General features: G+C 41.4%; 1 protein-coding gene across 1 annotated transcript; it reads left to right on the forward strand.

Moving 5' to 3' along the window:
* Nucleotides 1-1,803: 1,803 nt before the first annotated feature.
* Nucleotides 1,804-13,800, forward strand: LOC121180938 (MORN repeat-containing protein 4-like). The gene is made up of 4 exons (XM_041036642.1): nucleotides 1,804-1,870; nucleotides 9,360-9,474; nucleotides 11,611-11,720; nucleotides 13,637-13,800. Exons 1-4 carry the CDS (start codon nucleotides 1,804-1,806, stop codon nucleotides 13,789-13,791), a joined length of 447 nt encoding a protein of 148 aa, XP_040892576.1. The 3' UTR covers nucleotides 13,792-13,800.
* The last annotated feature ends 213 nt before the right edge of the window (nucleotides 13,801-14,013 follow it).

Here is a 14,013-nt window from a genome sequence, read left to right on the forward strand (position 1 = left end):
CGGCTAATTAAGCCGTTGAACCCGTTGCCCTCGACAAAGATGTCTCCCGCGGAGGGCTGAGTCGGAGAGCGAGAGCAGCCAATAGGAAGGCGCCTTGAATCGAGGTGGAGGTGTAGCAGCGAATCAGATCGCGGGACCTTGCAGAGGCGCTGAGGCAGCTCTGCCAGGACACTGCCAGCTACGGAAAAGGCTAAATAGTCGCGGAGAGGAGCAGAAATCCTCCAACTGGCGCTTTGTTCTCAGTGATGTAGAGAAAAGGGGGGAACGGAGCTGCTTTACAGGTAAACCGTTTTATTTTATTCCTCCAGGCTCGCCCACTGTGTGTGTGTGTGTGTGTGAGTGTGTGTGAGTGTGTGTGTGTTTCGGAGGCTGGCAGCGTCATGCCGGCAGGATGAAAGGGATTAGGGCGCCGTTACTGTGGCAACATTAGATGGAGGGATACACACTCCTCCTCCCGTCTGACCTGACAGCGTGCCTGATGGTATTTGAGCAGTTACCCGGCCTTACAGACGGGGCCTCAGACGCCTTCTGTGGTTTAGTGAAGCCTCTAAACGCGTCTTTGATGCTCCGGTTCGTGTGGAACCTCATTCTGAAACAACAGGAAGGAGAGGACGGACCTCAGAGAGCCACAGTCAGCGCGGCTGTTATACAAATGAAGGTGTATTTGAGTAAAACAGGTAGTTTAAAGTGACACACGCATCAGATGAGCACACAGATAACAGGTGTGAATGAATGAAGCCGTGTTTTGCTGTCACACCAGGGGCCACCCGGAACAGGAAGGAATCTGCTGCCATTTTTAAGAGAAACTTTTCATCCTGTAAACACCTTGTTTGCCCTGGTACCCTGTTCTGCACTGAATGGCCAAAAGTACATGGACACCCTTGTCTAAATGCCAGGAGACCCACGGACACGTTATATTGTTCAGAGGTCCAAAACACTGGCATCCATTGTTTTCTGCATACATGTATATATTGGGGTAAGTGAGGGGTTATGGAGCCTACCCACAAGGCCTCTTGGAGTTCTGGCTTCCTGCGCTTTCTCCCACAAGTTCTGATCCTGGTGCAGGTTATCTGTAGTGACGACAACAGAGAGCTGATCGTCCGACATGGAAATATATTCATATTTAGTTAGGAGACAAGGTAAACTTTATTAGCAGTGTTTTTGTCTCACAAAGTGAAAGAAAGAAAGTTAACGCAGTCAGTAAGGGGAATATCTTTAAAGCGTGATACGATACCTGCTGCCTGCTCCTGGTGGTAGAGCTTGGTTTAGTAAATTATGCCTCTGAATTGTCCGCACACTTTTCTGTTCTTTATACCAGTGAAGGGAAAACTTAAAGGTGCCCTGTGGAGTTTTCTTGTAAACAAACAAAAGTAATGTGTACATCGAGTGTTCCTAAGCTAAAAGCATTTTGTGCAATGTTTTCATCCGCTTTTGCTCGTGCGCAGACCTCCCTGCCTCCACTGGTGCTTGGTTTCTGTGTGAATTACAGCATGAAACTGTTTTGAAATGAAATTGTGAAATAACTGACACACCTGGCGGTCAGAAATTCCACAGAATGCCCTCAACGCTGCAACATACAACTGTCTTTTAGGCGAGTTTTGATGCTATTTGAAGACTTCACCCTGAGCTCTAATGATTGCGATTTGTGTTTTTCAGTGGTGGGTTCAAGGGTGGACACAGTATTTGATGAACTCCCTGTTCTGTGTGTGTGTGTGTGTGTCAGAATGTCAGGGCGACAGGTGAAGAGCTGTAGGCCTTGATGCTGGTTTTTGTGTGACATTGTTGTGTGTGCCAGCAGGACCCATGACCCTGACACGAGGATCCTTCACCTACTCAAATGGCGAGGAGTACCACGGCGAATGGAAAGAAGGCAAGCCCGTCCTCCTCTGTCATTCACCCGTCCTCCGTCATCGGCCACATTTGCATGCATGGCAGAACTGTTATTACAGTGTGATTAAAATAACAATGCATGTCGGGCCGAGCCCATGTAAACACCACACTTGTGTTTGATTCATGTGATAATGCTCTTAGCAGCAGTAAGCAGAATCACAGTAACGTGTGTGGAGTACGGTGGAGACTGTATTTGCATGAACAGACACCAGGCAGGACACGTAGACAGCTTAGTGGCACTTCTTGATCCGAGGTCACATTGAATATGTGCCAGGATAAAGAAGTCAGTCCCGGACTGTTATTCTCACGGGGGGTCAAGAGTCAAGAAGGCTAATGCTGCAAGGCATGGACTGCACTGGACTTTACAGGGTGACATTTTTAAACACGTAGAAGGTGGATTTTACAGAATATATCAATACGTATGTGGTAATTGGATAATTTAATAAAATATTCATGACTTGTGTAAAATAAGTTAGTTTAATGGACTCTTGTGGAATCATTTCTCCTTAAAACTCCTGGGCAGGCAACAACAGTGATTTAACAGAATTAGATTCATTATCAGAATCCGGAAACTTTAATATACAAGGAAATTCTCTCTGTTCATAGAACATGAACAGTTGTAAACATTTAGGGAACCTGTCTTGTCTCAGGGTAACCCTCCACCCCTGATGCCACTGTGACGCCCTGCAGCGATATGAACCGAGCTTCCCTCAGCACACAGAACGTGTTGGTCAGATTCAGGAGTTCACCTGCAACAATTAGTCAATCAAAAGACAGTTATAGTTGATCAATAGAAAATTAATTATTACTCTTATTACTATCGTTTTTGTGCATTTCTCAAGTAAATTCTTTTTTCAGGAGATGCTCCTGTGGGTCGGATCAGAGGGTTAGGGTCGCTCATTTGGAAAAACTTGTTGTAGTAAACTGAATGTAAAGACATCACCTTGGATTGGATTGTTTACTGTTTATTCTTATTGTAAAGCTGAGCCTCACAGGCTTTGTGGGTTCAGGTCCAGGCAGTCCCATGTGAGCTCTCCTGATCTGAGCTGGGTCACCCCTAACCAAAGATGCCAGTCCACAGAGGCCTTAACACTGCTCTCAGTGTAGCCCTTCCCCTGGGACCATTTTACCATGTGAGACCCTCTACCAGGAGCTATTCCACCAGCTCCCAGAGTCCTTCACTACAATGAGGTGGCTATTCTCAGATGGGTATAAGTCCAGTCTTTACAGGATTGGACGAATAGTTCATTCCCAAAAGGAAAATTCAATTAAGCTCAATTTAAGTTGGTAGAAACATCCAGTTTATGCTGTATAATCCAACTGCATTCTTCTTAATCCTTCAAACTGCAGCAGCATTTTAAGCCAAAGTTTAAACTCAAGGCAGCAGAATGGGTATCAACAGAAATCATTCATGTACATACCCCCTGGTTGCTGGTAATTTTATACCTGCTGAACATAGAACATCATCAGTGTGATAACTAGAACGGCACTCAGTGGAGTGCACACATCTGCCGAGGCCAAGCAGTCCGACATGTCTTTTTAGCTCTTATAAAAGAAAAATAAAAGGGAAAAGAAAGTAGTCTGATAACATAAAAGATTGATTTGTCAAAGAACACAGTAAGTACAGCTCTGTGTTAATGCAAATTCAGCATTTTTTTTAACACCAGATCCAGATTATTACTGAGGTCAGCATCAAAATGTTCAGACTCACAGATCTCAACATCAGAAATATGATTTATTATTATTTTTTTTTTTTACATAAAAATCCAAACACTATTTCCTGATGAAAATGTTGAGACGAATCATCAGAAATTCCTGGATCTGCCCCTTTAACCGGATCTGCACCACAATTTAACAGATTTGTCCCTCATGCCTCGTCCCTCCACTGAGTTTGGAGCAAATCGATTCAGTACTTTTTACCTAAATCCTACTGACAAATAAACAAACAAACTGAAACGGGTGAAAACAAATGTAATAATGGGACAAGCTTTAGGTTTTAATGGTCCATGAAGACGTGATGGGCCGTTTACATGTGATCCCTGTTTTATTGGTATACTGCTGCAATAGGAAAATTTTAACATGAGTGATGGATATATTTCATAATCAGATGAGAACATTAGTAAATGCAATAAAAATCATGCCAAAAGAAAGTTGCCCACGGCAGCTTCAAGGAATGAAGGGTGGGATTTTGTGTCAGCGTCAGGAGAAAAGTGGGCGGACGACATGTGAGTCACGGCTTTTAAATGAACCCGCACGCTCACACAAACAGATTGTATCTAAAAAAAAAAAAAAACAGAAAAAAGGTGTCAAGCTGAAGTTAGTTACTACAGGCAAAGCTACACACACGTGCACACGCAGACCATCTGGTGCCAGTAAGCCCGCTGAGACAGGATATCACACTACCTAAACCAGTATTTGCAGGTTGACAAAAACACTTGGACAACCTTTAGGGCAAGGTTAAACAAAGAACAAAAGTTTGGCACCGAAGCAGGCGTGAGGCTGCGGGGAGAAACATATGGTCTCTGCGCCGTTAGCAAAAAACTGTTAAACTGGTTTGGCTGCGATGCGCTGATATGCACAGGTTTCAGTCCTCAGCGCTGCTTTGTGTTTTTTTTTTTTTTTTTTTAGCACAGACAGTTCTCAGTGATGACTGGGGAAATTATTCCATTAATAGAGATGATGCAGCTCTGTGTTGGCTGCCATGTCAGGATTTCTTGGCATTGTGTTGATTTTTGGTCACATTTATTTTTATTACCTTTTAAATCCAAAAAAAAAAAAAAAAAGATGCGCACTACATATTTATCGTGAATAAGCAAAAATGCTTTAGAGCTTTCAGTCTCATCACATGAGCCTCATCCGCACCTGATGTTCACGATGGTTTGAAAGCTGAAGTCTGTCATTAAGATCATGTGACGTGATTGAAAGCTCCAGAACAGCTACTAAACCGACCTTGTGGTGAGATTGTTTTTCCTGTGGGCTTTGTGAACACAAACCTTTGGTAAAATATTCTAAACTCAAGGTGCATTTAGCGTTTTTACTGAGCTCTATAACCATATCTGAAGTATCTCACAACCTGAGAGTTCAGAGGGTTTTTTTTAAGTGTTTGGGAACTACATTTACTGTAAGTGTTTTTGGTTTATACGCTGAACAGTACTCATTTAGTCCTGTTTACTTCTGCTAATCTTAAAATATGTTTGACCATACCTAGACACTACATTTTAAATGGTTCCCCTTTCACCCGTTAACTTGTAATTTTTTTTTTTACCTGTTTTTGCTGTTAATAACTTTTAAATGAAGTATTTCTCCTCATCTCATACAAATCCATGTGTAAACAGAGCTAAAGAACTGGAAACATATTTAGTGGCGTCTCACATAGTCTTTCATGAGACACTGCTGATATTGACACTGTTAGTTAAAATAACACTGCTGCCTTTGCTCAGTGCTAAGTAATTGTGTGTGTGAGTGTGTGTGTGTTGGGAGGTGTTGTCGTTAACACAGATTGATGCGTGTCGTGCATCGTGTCTCTGCGTCCATGCATGCAAAGTCACTGTTTGCACACAAACATGTCGGACAGAGGTCTGTGGTGTCACATGAATAATTTAGCAGAGCGCCAGTTCAAGACAGACCCGGGGGCTATCAGGTTACAGGAAGTAGGTTGGTGTACGTCCACAACAGCCAGGGCACAGCCAGAAGCCATTTACCACGGTACTTCCCCCGTGCGGTCATTTAACATCTATGCATTACCGCTATTGATTGACATAAAAGCCGGACAAATTCAGCTAAACCGTAATTAGCCGGAGACCGTGACCCAACACGAGCTTGGAGAGAGGCCTTACAGAGGAGCTGAGCAACAGATTAGAGTCTGTCTGGACGGATCAAAGCCAAGGAGACAGAGAGGAAAGTACTGTCCCCTGCTGCAGGAGCCAACTGATAATCTGTCCCTTCAGTAAAAAGTAAACTGTCGGCTTCATAGCGGTCTGTAGAACTCTTACGCTCACGACACTTGATTTCATTATATTCAATAACGCCATTCATTCTGTGACACAGCTTTTCTAATGTTTGATGGAAGATGCTGCTGCTCTTGGCGCCCGCAGCCTCTTTGACACACATTGTTGTATTTCGGCGGCGAGTCCGTGAAATTTCCGCCTCGGGCTCCCACTCGCTTGTCAGGGGTCCCGCAGGCTGAAGTGTTGGATCTAAGCCCCTGTTGCCCCTTTCCCTCACCCACATACACTTAATCGAGTCAGGCTTCCATCCGCACATATGGATGCAGGATGTTTCATAGGAGGAAGGACTTTGAAAATGGAATGCAGAGCTCCAGATTTAGTTTCGGCCAAATCTCTTCTCCAAATCTCCTGTGAAAACCCTGCTGAGATTAGGCAGAGAGCAGCACTTTAAGCAGCCCTGACAGATGGACTGCCTAATTTACTTTGCCATTAGCTGGGAGCAAGGGACAGCACTCGCTAGCCTCACCCCCTCCTCCCCTCCTGTAAATCCCAATCCTCTGTTAGGGTCCCCCCCCCCCCCCCCCCCCCCCCCCCTCCAGATCTTCTCTTCTCTCCTCCCCAGCAGTTTCATGCCACTTGGCAAGCTCGCAGTAAATCCTATTCCTCGTTTACAGATACTACGAGGAACCCAGGACTTCCTCATACCCAGTTATTCTCCTAATTCCCGCTGGGCCTGCTAATAGAGGTTGGCAAGTAGAAATACTCACTTCTTTCCCTCCCTGTCTCCTTCGCCTGCCATCCTGGAATTTAATCGCAGAATTAGGAGGAAAATTGGGTCTCACCTCCACGGGATCATTTTAAGAGTCGAGAAATGAAAGAGAGCAGCTCACCTTTCGTCTGTTAGCACCAATTACAAATCTCCTGAACTGCTAACTCAAAAATTACAATAATAATAGTTACAGTAATCATGTATCTGCCGTCTCAGACCCCGGATTTTCTCATACCTTGATTATTGCTTCAGTCTTTTTACTTGTCTTAACCAAAAATCTATTGACTCAGCTGAACTCAGAGGTGTAACCACTGACTCCCAGTGTGTTCCAGACTTGACCTCAGATTCTTGGGCTGTTTCCCGTGGTATATTTCTGACCTCTTAGTACCAAACCGCACGTAAAATCCAAGTCATATGATTTGAAATCAAATTTAATTTAAAAAATATATATAATTGCTGTTTGTGTGAAGCACTTTGTAACTTGGATTTTGAAAAGCGCTCTATAAATAAATACTGTTATTTTTCTTATTTTTCTTAAATTTGTTGGTGTAAAGTAAAAAAACATCTTGTGTCTCTCTGCAGTCAGTGAATCTGAATTGTTTTTTTAATTAGGTGCATGTTCAAGGCAACCCCGCGTCTGTGTATTGAGAGGTGCCGAACTCAGTGGATGAATGGAACCGAGAGCATGTCAGTGAGGACATGAGGCATCAAGGTCACGACAAAACAAAACAAATGGCATCTGTGCTGGGAAGAACATTGTTCAGGCTAAAAATGACTTCGACTAGAAAGTGACTTACTTTTCCACCGTGCTCCATCATCTCATCATCTAATCAAAAAAATAAAAAATAAAGCAAGTCACAGTCTGTTTTCTTCCTTTGTGCAAGAACAAAACAACACGACGAAAAGCGTTAAACAGTTTTAACTTTTCCTGTCGACAGTTTTGTTTAACTTGTGACTTTATGGTCAAGAACTGTCTCGAACCACAATAAGAATCTGTGTGTGTCCGTCCTGACAGGTTGGATTTTGGACGCAAGACAAAAGCTCTTAATTTGTTTACATGTAAACAAATGTCCCTTTTGTCTTTTTACACGCAGCATCTTGTGGCCATTAGAACTGTGCGTTTTTTTGTTTTGGGTGAAATGGTGAAATGATGAAATGGTGAAATGGTGCTCACGTTTGGCTTCCACCTCGCCTGTTATGGTTCCAGTGTAATCTCATGACAAAGAGCTGTCAGCTTCTCTCACAAATAATTGCCCGTGTAAAATGAACACACTGGAAATGAATACATTATTGATGGTGTGAGCCAGAGAGAAACTCGGCCTCCAAAATGATTCATGTTTTCAAGGATAGAATCAGCTGTGTTTTTGTATAATGAAGGATTTCAGTCAGCGCTTTTGTTTAAATTAGATTGTTACTGCTCAGTTGTTGTAAAGAATAATCACAATGCGAGCAGAAAGTCTGAGCAATGCAGCCAGATTGTTCTGGTTCACAAACAGGTCTATCGACTGTGGAAGTGGCACTGATAAATAGAATGTAATATTCTTATTTGTCCAATTTCGTCATGTAACCTTGGGGAAACGCTGTAAACTTTGTCTATATCATAGAAACAGGATATTTTCTATACCATCAGTTCGGAAACAGACTGGGGGGTATTCATTTATTACCATGGCTCCATTTGTCCATTTGAAATCATTTAGTTATTTTTTTTTTTTTACTGATGAGTTTTAACAGCCCTGGAGTCCTGAGATTCCTCACTTTCCCTCAGCTCTGCGAGGATTTGGAGGACAAACAGTGAGCACAGCGGCTGAAGTGTTGATAATTCTGGGCCACGAGCCTCCTGACGGCACAAAGAGTTTTCCGGTGACCCAGAGGTGTTGAAGTTTGAGATCCCACTAATTATGACAAACTGCAACGCAAAGAATTAAAAAGCACAAAAACTACAAAGCTACATTAAAAAAAACAACAACATAAAAGCAGATGATTACTGTGTGTTTGAGGGCGATACTGATGTTGTTTGAGACTTTATAGTATTAGTATTGGCCAATATTCCTTTCCTGTAATCACATCAGCATTTTTGGCAAGGACCCTTCACATCTGATTTTTCTTTGGCAGGACATTTTATTGTTGTACAATAGCCTTTATAATCAGCGTTGAATAGTAAATCTAATTGGACATCAAATGGCATAATCAGAAAGAATAAATAAAAGCACGTACACACCAACGTACTGTGCATGAAACTTGATTTAAGAAGTAAAAATATATAAAGATGAAAGCTATGAAGCTGCTGCAGTTTTAAGTAAGAAGTAATTCTGTAATAAATAAACTTACTATACTGACATTTATTAGAGACCGTGAGGTTTTCACTGGAGCTGGGTCTTGTACACGTTCCCAGTTTAATCTAAAAAATATAACACAGATTTACAGTGACATCAAAACTAATGGCCAGAGTGCATGAATGAAAATAGACTCTCAAACTTAATCCCCTGATGATTTCATTATTAACATCATCGTGTTCAGTTTAATGATGATGTTATTTATGTGCAGTTCATGTGCATATTGTTACAGAACGTCTTCGTGTCCTCTGGTTTCCGTCCTGCTCTGCCTGTTGTTTTAGTTTTTCATCTCTCTGGAGCCGTTAAAATGATTTTCTCCTCTCTGCGTTTCAACAGTACAGTGCAAACCCTGAATCTAATCTGTCACACGCCTTTAATTTACGGGATCTGTCTCAGCTCTGTGTGTGTTTCCTGCTGCAGGTCTGCGTCACGGCCTGGGTCAGCTGACCTTCAGCGACGGGACGTGCTACACCGGACAGTTTGAGAACGGCCTCTTCAACGGCTGTGGGTTGCTGGTCTTCCCTGATGGCTCCAGGTCTGTGCCTCGCTTTCTGTTTGCCTGACCTTTGACCTTTTAAAATTAAACCACTTTTTTAAAAAATGATACTCATTTCATTTTTAGTGAGAAAATCACTCTTAAATTATTAAATACTAGTTTTAATTTGAATGTTGTTCATATTACTTTGCAAACATTTTGCCCACACCAACAGGTGTTCGCAGCAGTCACTTGTGGGAGTCGTGCAACTAAAGATTATTTTCGTTACTGATTAATCTGCAGATTATTATTTTTTTGTTGGTTGTTAATTGTTTTGTCTATGAAATGTCACAACTTGTCAGAGCCTGAGGCGACTGAAAATATCTCGTTTTGTCTCGTTTGAGAAGCCGAAACCAGGAAATGTTTTCACCGTCACAAGATTAAGAGATAATCAAAATAGTTGCCAATAAATCTTTTGCCAGTCAGCTAATCAGTTAATCAATGAATTGTTTTGATTCTCGTTAAACTTAGTGTGTTAGTTTCCTTAAAAGGCTCCATCCTCAGGCAGTTAACATCCGTCTGAAACCCCTCACCATGATGTTCTGTGGGGCTGCAAGTTACAACCAATGACAATTAGCGATTATTCTGCTTACTATATTTATGAATCATTAATTAATTCTGTAGTCCATAAAATGAATCTGATGAAAAAACACCTATAACAAGGTCCCAAAGCCAAAGTAACAACTTTAAATCTCAGGTTTCGTCTGACCAGCAGTTTGATTCACAGTTACTGCAGATAAAACAGCTGAAATCCAGTAAATCCAGTCAGTAAGATAACAATGTCCCAGACAGGAAGCTGGGTTATCCCCAGTCTCTTCTGTACCCTTAAACATAATGAAACAAGTCCGAGCAGAATCTTAACGACTAGTTTATCAGCCTCAGAAAAGAGAGAAACAAACAGCGAAGGATTAGAAAATCCACCGATTGTAGCACAAAGACAGATGTGGTGTGTGATTTAAAAAAAAAAAAAAAAATCTTTCTAACTTCAGAACTGCTGGAGGACTTTCATGGCATGAACATGTTGAATGTCAGATTGTCAGCAGCAGTTATTTCTTGGTGTGATATGAGATGCAGATTATTCCCGAGCTTCTGCTTTTCACTGTTTAGTGAAGGTGAACAGTTCGAGTACATGGAAGTGCAGCCTGTTCAAGGCTACCTGTTGTGTTATCACCTGGTTGATTCATTCCTCAGCATTAAAAATCAAATGCAGTGAAAGAACTCTAATTAACCAGTTTTACATCAGTTTGGTTCTCACTTATTATTTATCAAACTAATCATTAATATTTTCCAGCACACGATCCTCCATTTTGCTCTCCTCTGTCTCTCGTTCAGCTGTTTGACACTGAAGCACAGACATGATGTTCACGCTGTGTGTGAGCGTGTGCACTTTGGTTCACACCATTTTATCAGAGCTGAGTGTAAAAGTCTGGGAAACTGAAAGCTCTTAATGATGTGGCGTAAACAGCAGAGCCATAATTAGGTTTGTTACCTGCTTCATACGATTATTTGGGTTTTTTATTATTTATTATTGTCCTGTTCGGTTGCACAGATTCATAACGTGCAGTATCATAGATGAGTTTGTTGCACAGTGTGACATATTGCCTGTGATATTATTACTTCTGCATCATATCTTGAGTTAGTGATGTTGTGAGCCACTTTTTGCTGGTTTTAAATTAGCAGGTTTTGCAGAGAAAGAATTTTTTTTTTTCATCATTAGGTTTGTGATTCCAGTGAATAGCTGTTTTAGATTCACAGAAACAAATCTGAAAACTGTCTGTGCTGAGCTGTGTGTATCTGTGTATCTGTCAAAGTCTGTAACGGCGTGAATGTTTGAGGAAAGCTTTGATATTAATGTGTTAAAGTCACAAACACTTGATTTCATTTGTGATTTTCATGCCTGAAATTCCAAACATACAAGGACAATGTTGCTGCGATGTCGCATGTCGCAGTCTAACCTCAGCTATACTTCATGTAGCTATAAAAGTATTCCTCTTTCTTTTTGAAAAATCCTCACAGCTCACTCATTACTCCAAATTAGCTGTTAGGATGCTGTGCTGTAGCACGCAGGGAATGTCAGCTATGTTCTGCTGGTAAAAGTTTGTGTTGGTGAATCTTTTTTTTTTTTTTTTTTTCCAGATATGAAGGTGAATTTGTGCAGGGGAAGTTTCAAGGCGCCGGAGTTTTCACTCGCTTCGACGGGATGAGGTTTGAGGGCGAGTTTAAAAGCGGATGTGTGGACGGTTATGGTAAGACTTCACTACTCAACTAACTTTCTTCAGAAAGTACAAATAAACCAGAATATTCTTATTTTTAAGCCACTCGTCTCTGTTTTACTGGTAACGTCTGGATGCTGTGACTTCTCGGTCATCGCCGGCCTAAAATCAAAACTGCATTTGGGGTTGAACACTGACGGATTATTTAGTGTTCTGTTTTTGTAGAAATGACATTAATCATTCATAAAGATCATCCTATCATTAAAATAAAAACTCTAAAAGGCTTCTTCAGATTCTGATTCTTCAGAAAGGAAAATTTCCTGAGGTTTATTTCAGTTCACTAACCTTTGATTAAAGTTACTTGCTGTACTTAAGTTTCAGTTTTATGCTTCTTCTAATTGTGTTAAAGTTTGTGTCACTTTGCACAAATTAAGGCAGCATTTCATCTCCAAGCTTTGAAAAAAAAAGCTCCAGTCTCACATTATTACAGTGTTTTAGTGCTCTGTGCTCTTTGTTCTGATACCAAGCATTTTAAATACTTTTAATTATATTAAACAGTGAAATGTGTTAATTGTCTGGTCTGAAGCCCCCCGTGTGTCGAGGCTCTGAGTCTCTGGAGGTAATCAACACATTTTTTTTATTTGAAGACTGCCGGGTGGCGAGGGTGGAACAATGTGTCGCCGTGACAACTGGCTCATTTTTGTACTTAAAAATAAAAATAGAGACGGAACGTGACGACTCCGTCAGTTTCCTCAGATCTAATGAAGAACCTGAAATCAGAGCTGATCCCAGAGCTGTTCTAAAGGGAAGGGCTTCATTCTTAAAGGGTTTTTTTTCTGCAGTTTCCAGTTAAACATTAACCTGAGTTCAGGTAACAGTTAACCCAAACCCATTAAACTGCGCGACGGAAACAAGAGTTCAAACAGGTGACAGAAGATAAAGGTGGTGAATCATATAACTAATAACACCATATATGTATTAAAGTTATTGTCCTGGTTTGGGGATTTCTCATGTTAGAGAAATCCAAGGATTGCCAGAGTTGGGTGACATTTTCTTCCATTTTTTTGCACCAGTGAGTGAAATCTGAAGAAAACTACATGCGAAACACATCACAGGTCACAAAAACGACTCCGTAATTCCGTGCAGAAAAAAAATTAGTTTAAGAAATGTTGTGTAATGAGATTTGAACTCTGACTGTTTTCAGTCAGTTCCATTCAGTGTTGGGTTTCTACTATTTATAAACCTGACCTGGCTTCCTGATGATTTATTGAAGTTCATGTTCCATCCATGCCTGAAACGTTTAAATCAGATTTCCTCCACTTGCCGAATTTCGACTCTGTCCCCTGAAAATTACTTTCACCTACAACTAATTTGCAAATAAGATTTGCTGAAAACCACCACCAGGATTCTTTTTCACGAACACGAGGATTCATTTATATTGAACTCATCTGCAAAACATTTGCTGTCTTTCATTTGTTTTCCTTCATATCCATTCTCTAAAACATGACTAACAGTTTTATAGTTGAGTTTAGGCAACGCAACGGTGCATCAGTTAAGACCATGATCTTCACCTAACCCTAAAAAACAAAAGCCAGTCAGACATTTTGTGATAGACGTTAATTCACACTCTTGTAGAGTGAGATGAGGAGCTTGATATGACTCTAATGTCTGTAAGATAAATGACACATGTAGCTGGACTGTTAGATTATCTCAGCATGAAGACGGGAAACCTAAAGCCTGGCTCGGTCCAAAGGTCACAAAATCCAAACCACAGGTAATTTCATTATAAACAGTGCAGCCAATAAATGCAGCCCGCCTTTGCCTGAAAGTAGAGACACTACATGTCTACATTTGTGGCCTCACTGTCCTGAAATACACAGTGTTACTTACTAAGAACTTGGCTTTTAGCCTGGTTACTTTGCACCTTATGAGCAGTGTGTCTGGTGCAGGAGTGCTGACGTTTGTGGACGGAGGCCCCGGTGGTGGAGGCGGCAGCCATGAGGGGTTTTTTGAGACCAACCAGCTGATGAGGAGAGAGAACAGCCAGGGAGCCGTGCAGAGGGCGCAGGCAGCAGCCGCCAAGGCCCGAGCTCTGGCCATGTGACCCACAGTGCCCCGGTACCAGGATCATCCTCCGCCCATCGTCGTCCTACTGGTTTGAGCGGCTGATTATGTTATTTCATTTCTTTTCTTTGGTTACTCTTTTTTTTTTTGTTATTTCTCTGTAATCTGCAGTTTTCTCTGCAGAAGAAATCAGTGGCTCCAGTAAACTTATTATGTGTTTTATAAATCTATTACTTTGCGTCCGATAAACAAGCCACTGATT

This window comes from Toxotes jaculatrix, chromosome 4, assembly GCF_017976425.1.
Source record: "Toxotes jaculatrix isolate fToxJac2 chromosome 4, fToxJac2.pri, whole genome shotgun sequence".
Taxonomy (NCBI): Eukaryota; Metazoa; Chordata; class Actinopteri; family Toxotidae; genus Toxotes; species Toxotes jaculatrix.

Coding starts and splice junctions, on each gene's coding strand:
- LOC121180938 (XM_041036642.1), top strand. CDS start 1,804: ATGACCCTGACACGAGGATCCTTCACCTACTCAAATGGCGAGGAGTAC. Junction 9,475..11,610: donor GTCTTCCCTGATGGCTCCAG/GTCTGTGCCTCG, acceptor TTTTTTTTCCAG/ATATGAAGGTGAATTTGTGC. Junction 11,721..13,636: donor CGGATGTGTGGACGGTTATG/GTAAGACTTCAC, acceptor TGTCTGGTGCAG/GAGTGCTGACGTTTGTGGAC.